We start from the raw sequence: 8,851 nt of genomic DNA, 5'->3' as shown, positions 1-8,851 counted from the left end.
TCACACAATTCACGCCTCTCATTTGTCTCCACTTAAGGTAGAACTTGCTCTAACAACAGATCTAGGATCAGATTACGAATCTCTTCATCATAACATAGACCATGTTGGGATTAAAAAAGATCTGACCCTATATCAGTGTTTAGAAGCAACTTCAACCCACTCATCTTGTCTCCCCACTCTGAGCATGAAGTGCATGAAGTGTTATAGTAACACATGGACATGACTGAACAAGTGAGGATATGTGGTTACTTTTGACATGTATAAAAGAAATAGAGCCGTACACTCATCAGTTCCAACGTCAAGGTATGTTTGTGAATGAAGGTACGTGGTTGAGCTTATCATTGTGTGAGCTCCATTTCTTTAATACTGGCACTGCACCCCACTACAGGATGGGTCAGGATTGGTCAATTAAAATGTCAACTTCACTGGTGTATCGACATCCCAAGTCGCTTGACTACATTTTACACGTGTCTGACTCAGCCATCATAATACATACATGATGCTCTTAGGATTTCAATAGCATGATTCCCCTCTCCCCTCCTACTTCATAACATCTGATTTGAGTTCATACGAAAATGACATACTGCTGCTATCACAACACTGTAATACTGTTTTATTTGTAGATAAAGCAATTAACACTTTGTTTAAATGGGGCAGAAATCCTTGCTCGGCGATTGCAAAATTTGCCATAATGAGAAAAAAGTGGTGTAATAAATATAATGTCGATTTTATATTACTAAAATATTGTAGTGAAACGGATTATTAATCCTAGTAATATTATCATCATGTTTTATTATGCACAAAGCTCGTATGAATAACTGCAGCCTATCAGGTATATTTAAGTGTTTTGCTCATAATCATTACCAAACATGTACATTACTTTCTTAATTTACTGAGCCAACTGACACTCAGACTTTGCCAAGTTATTGTTGTTGCCTAGCAAGCGTTATGCTAAGGGAATCTCAAGGGTTTGTTCTGTTAGTACGGAAGCATCGGAACCTTTATTGCATAAGCACTTCCACAATGTCAGGTTTGGCTTCACGCTGTGATTTGAGAGCTTTGAGTGAAGGCCGATGGTGGTGAACAGCAGATACGGAACGACCTTGGTGAACTATTTCCTATTTCCGTAAACTCACCGTCACGCTGCAAGGCTCTGTGCACTTTCAAAACGAACAAAAGGGTTCATTAGCCAATCATATCAGAACACAAAACCCAAAGATTTCATGAGGGGTAACCCATGACAACCAGCGGTGACACTTTATTTGGATAGTCCATCTGTAGATGCTCTACAGACTATCAGCAACATTTCAACTAACTATCTACTAACCCTAACCTTAACCATTACGTAACCCTTATTCTAAACCTAATCCTAACTGTTGCTTATCAACAGATAGTTTGTTGATAGTATGACCATCTGTAGAGCATCTACAGATGGATTATCTGGACGATCCACATCCACATTCATAAGAATAATATTTGCTGTCTTTTTGAATAATCTCCTTCACATAGTAGACTCAGCGTTGAAAAGAGTGAAGAAAACAACTTGGTAGATCTCCAAACAAATCAAAGGTTTGGCCCAATGAAATCCTCCATGAGACCAATATTTTCAGACAATCTTATGAATCTAAATTGGCAACAAAGGACAAAGTTTTCACCCTCATGGAGAGAGCCTGACGCCAAGTTGCTGACTGTTTCCAGCTTATCTAAATGCCTAGCTAGCTAAAGCCACAGAGCAGTCACACCTTTGGACTGTAGGAGGGATACCAGCTGAATTTTCATTTAGCTACTCAGGCATGGCATCAGTCTACTTGCTCTAGGAAAACTAATTTGTTTCGTGAACAGTAGTTCCAGGAGGAAATTATGCACCTCTTAGTTTATGTTGCATTTTGACTGGGGCTGTATTTGGAGTTCAGGAAGAAAAAAACTCTGGTCCCTAAAAATGACGTTTTGTCTATGTCATAAGAGATCATGACACCAGGGTGACTAGAGCCTGTAGTTTTCTTGGTTAGGTTATGCGGTCAGAAATACTCAGGCCCCTTAGTATGATAACTACCTCAATACAGATGTAGGGTCTTAATTTGAGCCAGTTTGCTACAGCAGGAAAACAATTCTGAAGCTAGAGGAAATATGAATTATTATGTGGATTATAACTAATGGACATTTTTGTAGAGGTTGATATATTATTAGGGCAAATCAAGTCAGACATTTTTAAGTGGAAATTACAAATGTAAGAAGCCTTTTTAAAGCTGAAATACACCACAAGTAAAAATGTCCTGCTGTGCAGGAAAATTCTCAGAAACAAAAGAATGATCAAATTAAGATCCTGTGTCCCTACCCATATTTACAAAGGACAATGATGGACTAGCAGTTGGTTCATTGGTCTTGGGATTTTCCAATGTGTATAATGGACATACACCCTTTTGAATTTCATAACCCTCTGTGATTCGTTGACTTGGTTATCATCACAATGAGGATCCTTCCCTAAGGCGCTCGCTCAGCTCAGTGCGTGGGCAGTGGAAAGTAGCATGACAGCAGAGTCATGAGAAAAGATTGACATTTTGAGAAGTAGAGGGAATGTAGAGACCAGATAAAGAGAAGGAATTCAGATAAATGAAAGGAGGATGAAATAGAAGGATGGAGGAGACAAGATACATTAAGTAAAGGGGAAAGATGGGACCATGTGAAAACGTGAAGAGTGAGGAGAGGAAAGAGAGTGCGATGAGAGGCTGGAGAGAGGAGAGGATAAATGCACTTTTGAATTATGTAAAATAGCTGCGTGGGAGAGAGGAGGAGTGTGTGTGTATGCCTGAGTATTTGTGTGTCTGTGTGATAGCAGAACCAGGGAGAGCGAGAAGAAGGAGAGAAACCAGAGAGAGACAAAAAGAGAGAGAGAAGAGAGGGTGGGATAAAGAGAGAGACAGAGAATACAAGAGAGAGAGAGGGAGAGAGAGAGAGAGACCGAGAGAATAAGAGACAGGAAGAATATTTATAGCCTCAAATATGACGATGTTATCATTGATCTATCTCAAAAGAGGGTAGCAGAGAAAGGGATAGGGAGGGAAAGAAAGACTGAAATGAAGGGGCCTCAGATGCTCTCCCACTTTCGTTCCCGTTCCCTTCTCTCCGTGATACTGCGTACATTAGTTAACTTCTCCTTGCCTTTCACAGATCTTCTCCTGTGTCCAGCCACTGGTCTCCTCCCGCTGGGCACACACTGGTTGAATGAATGTTGTTTCCACGTCATTTCAGCGGAATTCCTTTGAACCAACGTGGAATAGACGTTGAATTGACGTCTGTGTCCAGTGGGTTCTGCCTTCCATCATGGATAGTACAGAGTGTATTCCCTTACTGCCTAATTCACTACATTAGGGACTGACTCATGGACGGAAGTCCCTAAGCATTGTGAATGCTCCCCCCTGCTCCCCTCCCTTGGTCCCTGCCTCCTCTCTCCCCTCCCCCGACACACTCAGTGCAGATTGTTAACGTTTGCCTCGTCGAACGGCCAGGCAGAAAACCCATCCCTTTCAACTCACTCACCTCACCCCTCCTATGCCCTCCTCTTTCATCTTCCTTCCCATGCAGCTCTCTATCTACATCCCTAATTTTCCTGGTAGGAGGAGAAGAAGTAGGGGATGATGGAGATCAGGGTTAATGGGACATTATCATCGCATTGCTTCTCTCACCCTTAACCTTGCTCTCTTGCTCTCTCCCTTGCCATTTTTATACACACTCTACCTTCACTTCACCTTCTGTTTTTTTTCACGTTACTTGTCAGTGTCTCACACTTTTCCTATCTCCCCTGACCGTATGCATGTACTGTGTGTATCTTCTCTCTTTCGCCCCCGTCTCCCCGCTGACACACATGCCAAGACCATGCCCTCTCTCGCTCCCTGTCTTTTGAATTCTCTCTCTCTCTTTCTCTTACCTGACTTCTTCCCCTCTCTCTCTCAGAGAACGCTCGCGCCCGGCGGAAGAGCATAGCCAACGTGAAGCAGCCAAGCATGGAGATCCCTCCCACTGCCCCTCCCCAACCCTTCCGACAATCCGTGAGTACCCCTCCCTCCTCCCGCCCTCACTCGCTCCCCCCGTCCCTCTCTCTCTCCCTTCCTTCCCACTCCCCACCACACACCTGTCGCAGGGCCAGTGGAACCCCTCCCTTCCCCTTCCCCCTCGCCCTCTCACCCTCTCTCTCCCCCTCCCTCCCCCATGGCCACTCCTGCCCTCAGCAACGCTACAAGAAAGGGGTCGGTACTCCCCCTCTCTCACTGCCCCTCTCCCCCTGCCTGTCCCTTAGTCTCCCCCACTCCCCCCCTTCTTCTAATTGGCCGGGGGACTGGAGGGTTGCCGCTTCCAGCCCAGTGACCGGACGCCATATCGCACCTCTTCCTCCGATCGAGGTACATGACTCAGATGTCTCTGTATGTGGTGAAGAAAACCCCCTGTAAACTTCACGTTACATCCTTTGCCAAATGCTATGGAATTTTCTGTTCCCTATGCCAAATGTGATCCACCACTGTGATTCAGTTCTTCTGACTGTATGAGGCTTCAAAGTGTCAGACAGGCCGGCTAATCAAGCCAGAATGACTTATCTAGTCCTACCAGTCGGTTACTGTGACGGTCAACAAATGAGTCAAATTATTAGTCACTTCTTTAAAACAGACTTCAGTGACACAAAGCTCACAAAAAGTGAATGGTTGGTCTCGATTCAGACCAATTCCTCGCAGAATGTAGTGTTCAATGTTGATGTGTAATGTGCAGATTGATATCTGAGTGGATTTTAGACATAGAGAGAGGTTGAATTCAGCTGATTCAGTATTGTAAGACTGTCATAAAAAGCATTGTTATTATTCAGATACAATAGCAGCATGTCTCTCCTTCCACTCTGAGAGGAAAAGGCTGCATAGTAGTTGTATGGAACCTTATACTGCATGTTGCGGATAATGACATCATTCATTGATTTTCATTCCACTATTGAAGCCCTGTTCTCCCTGTCAGCACTTCTTATCAAAGACACAGTATCAACACACAGCCTGTTAGATTAGACCTGTGTTATATACTGACTAAATCAGCTGATTAAAATCAGGGGAATATGGTTGCATGGAAGCACAGGACAAAACTGCACTGCAATATGAAGCTCCTTTTTTTTACTGAGGTCCAGTGTATGCTGTTGGATTGTGGGTATATTTATGGCACAACACCACCCACTGTTGGTTACCAGATGATACTACACTATTCTACTACTGCTGTATTGTGGATGTGTGACTGATATAATATGCAATAAATCTTTCTGTTGCTCTCCCCCTTTGTACATCTGTCATTCACTAAATCACATATGTCCTCTGTTCTTCTTCCAATCCATTTTGGGCACGAAATATCGATCTTTCCTTACTCACCCTATTCCCCCTCTCGACAACTCTGATGTTTCTCCTTTCCTGTGTCCCCTTCCTCCCTCTCTCCCTCTCTCCATCCCTGTTTCACACCCTCTCATTCTTCACCTCCTCCCTCTCTCCATGGCTGCCCTGTTCAGAGTTTCCTCAGTAGAAGGTTGAAGGGCTCTATCAAGAGGGCTAAGAGTCAGCCCAAACTGGACCGCACCAGCAGCTTTCGACACATGATCCTCCCCCGCTTCCGTAGTGCCGACCAGGACAGGTACGAGTCTCTGTGTGTGTCTGTGTGTGACTCTGTGAGGGTGTGCGTGTGTTCCCTGCTCTCTCTGTTCCGGAGCAGGCCAGGCAGGCACTTAACTTGTCTTTCTAAGTGTGTGTGTGTACACTCCTACCTGTGTGTCCACATGTATGTGGGACTCTTAAAGATGCTTTCTTGTGTCTATTTTGGATACCTTTCAAGGACAATGTGGCATGTACTGTGTTTTACTATTACTCCTAGCTGTAATGAAACCAGTAAGCCTTGACAGTAAGTGTTTGTTTCACAACCGCCCCTTTCAGTGCCGCTGCACTCCCATTTTACATAGTACATTGTTTATGACTGCTTAATACATGGAGAATACCAATGGAAGATTTCATTTGAAAAAGTCCTGACGTTTCCATGGCAACCATCAGACAGCCGTATGGCCACAGAACAGACATACAGTTGAAGTCGGAAGTTTGTATACACTTAGGTTGGAGTCTTTAAACTCGTTTTTTCAACCACTCCACAAATTTCTTGTTATTAACAAACTATAGTTTTGGCAAGTCGGTTAGGACATCTACATTGTGCATTTTTCCAACAATTCTTTACAGACAGATTATTTCACTTATAATTCACTGTATCACAATTCCAGTGGGTCAGAAGTTTACATACACTAAATTGACTGTGCCTTTAAACAGCATGGACAATTCCAGAAAATGATGTCATGGCGTTAGAAGCTTCTGATAGGCTAATTGACATAATTTGAGTCATTTGGAGGTGTACCTGTGGATGTATTTCAAGGCCTAACTTCAAACTCAGTGCCTCTTTGCTTGACATCATGGGAAAATCAAAAGAAATCAGCCAAGACCTCAGAATTTTTTTGTAGACCTCCACAAGTCTGGTTCATCCTTGGGAGAAATTTCCAAACGCCTGAAGGTACCACGTTCATCAATACAAACAATAGTACGCAAGTATAAACACCATGGGACCACGCAGCCGTCATACTGCTCAAGAAGGAGACGCGTTCTGTCTCCTAGAGATGAACGTACTTTGATGAGAAAAGTGCAATCAATCTCAGAACAACAGCAAAGGACCTTGTGAAGGTGCTGGAGGAAACAGGTACAAAAGTATCTATATCCACAGTAAAACGAGTCCTATATTGACATAACCTGAAAGGCCGCTCAGCAAGGAAGAAGCCACTGCTCCAAAAACGGCATAAAAAAGCCAGACTACGATTTGCATCTGCACATGGGGACTTTTTGGAGAAACGTCCTCTGGTCTGAAACAAAATAGAACTGTTTGGCCATAATGTTCATCGTTATGTTTGGAGGAAAAGAGGGGGGGGGGGGGGGGCTTGCAAGCCGAAGAACACCATCCCAACCGTAAAGCACGGGGGTGGCAGCATCATGTTGTGGAGGTGTTTTGCTGCAGGAGGGACTGGTGCACTTCACAAAATAGATGGCATCATGAGGGAGGAAAATTACGTGAATATATTGAAGCAACATCTCAAGACATCAGTCAGGAAGTTAAAGCTTGGTCGCAAATGGGTCTTCCAAATGGACAATGACCCCAAGCATACTTCCAAAGTTGTGGCAAAAGGGCTAAAGGACAACAAAGTCAAGGTATGGGAGTAGCCATCACAAAGCCCTGATCTCAATCCCATAGAAAATGTGTGGGCAGAACTGAAAAAGTGTGTGCGAGCAAGGAGGCCTACAAACCTGACTCAGCTACACCAGTTCTGTCAGGAGGAATGGGACAAAATTCACCTAAATTATTGTGGGAAGCTTGTGGAAGGCTACCCGAAACATTTGACCCATGTTACACAATTTAAAGGCAATGCTACCAACTACTAATTGACTGTATGTAAACTTCTGACCCACTGGGAATGTGATGAAAGAAATACAAGCTGAAATAAATCATTCTCTACTATTATTCTGACATTTCACATTCTTAAAATAAAGAGGTGATCCTAACTGACCTAAAACAGGGAATTTTTACTAGGATTAAATGTCAGGAATTGTGAAAACTGAGTTTAAATGTATTTGGCTAAGGTGTATGTAAACTTCAGACTTCAACTGCATCTCTCTTAGTCTCTCTCTCTCTGTTTTCTCATCAACCCTGTCACTCCCTTCTTCTCTAAATTACCCTAGTTTACATAACAACTTGATTTCCTCTGAGAGGTACTCTCTTCCACCATCTTCCCCCTCTCCTTCTCTCTCCTTCTGTCTCTCTCGCCCTCTCGCCCTCCCTTTCTCGACCTCCCCCACTGTCCTTTATTTCTCTCATTCTGAATCATTTCTTTGGATCTATTTTTATCTCTCTCTCTCTCTCTCTCTCTCTCTCTCTCTCTCTCTCTCTCTCCTACTCCACTGTAAGTATTCAATGTTCTGATGCACGTTATGAGTGAATGTCCACAAAAACAGTGGCACAGGGAGAACGAGAGAGAGCTGGATGCATCAGGGACATCATAGTAGGGAGACTGTTACTTTCTTTTCTCTGCTTTTTCTGTGTTGTGGTCACTGTCATTCCCTTTTCTGTCATTCTGTATCTGTCTCCTCTTCAGTTCAGTGGCATTGTGGCATAATCGGTGTGTGTGTGTCTGTATGTATAAGTCAGTGTGGGCGGGTATGGTGGGCAAGCGTCATGGACAATTCTATTCACGTGTTGCTCTGTGCCTTATGCATGTACAGTATGGCTGTCAATAGAAATATAGCTTTGTTGTCCAATAACTATCATGGTAACACTATTGTGGTTATGCTCAAATCTAATCTAATCCAGTGAAACTCTAATTGAATTCTAATGTGTTTACTTCGTCAGATGACAATTAGACCCATTGTGAGACTAGCAGCGCATTGTTTTTTGATGTGACCTCTTTTGAAGCTCACATAACACAGAATTTGTGAGTACAGACGGATTCCTTTGGCATGAAAAGCAGAATGGTTGCGTGCTGTTTCTCATTTTTTCAGAATCAGATATGCTCAAGTGTATCTCAGAAAAACTCCACTGGGCCTGCCGTTATGAAAGATCTCTTGCTCTCTGTGCCCTCAATGACTGATTGTATTCCAGTCCCCTTGTCACAGTTTGATTTGTTAGTGAGATTGTAGGGAGCTATAAACAGAGGGTAGTCCCTTTAGTGCAAGAAGTGTATACCGACATTCAAATGAAAAATATTGACCGTGGTTGCATTTTTTTGGGCCACATGGTGCCAGTTGCCTTGTTGACT

General features: G+C 43.4%; 1 protein-coding gene across 1 annotated transcript in view; it reads left to right on the top strand.

Annotated features, from left to right (window-relative positions):
* Positions 1-3,965: 3,965 nt before the first annotated feature.
* Positions 3,966-8,851, top strand: part of LOC139365389 (ras/Rap GTPase-activating protein SynGAP-like) — a 45,853-nt gene continuing 40,967 nt past the window's right edge. The window contains exons 1-2 of the mRNA XM_071102805.1: positions 3,966-4,046; positions 5,528-5,649. Of these exons, the coding sequence (XP_070958906.1) occupies positions 4,002-4,046; positions 5,528-5,649 (167 nt within the window). The 5' untranslated portion in view covers positions 3,966-4,001. The remainder of the gene's footprint in view (positions 4,047-5,527; positions 5,650-8,851) is intronic.

This window comes from Oncorhynchus clarkii, chromosome 2 (assembly GCF_045791955.1).
Source record: "Oncorhynchus clarkii lewisi isolate Uvic-CL-2024 chromosome 2, UVic_Ocla_1.0, whole genome shotgun sequence".
NCBI lineage: Eukaryota > Metazoa > Chordata > Actinopteri > Salmoniformes > Salmonidae > Oncorhynchus > Oncorhynchus clarkii.
The sequence above is the reverse complement of the archived record's forward strand: the minus strand, read 5'-3'. Positions and strand labels throughout refer to the sequence as shown.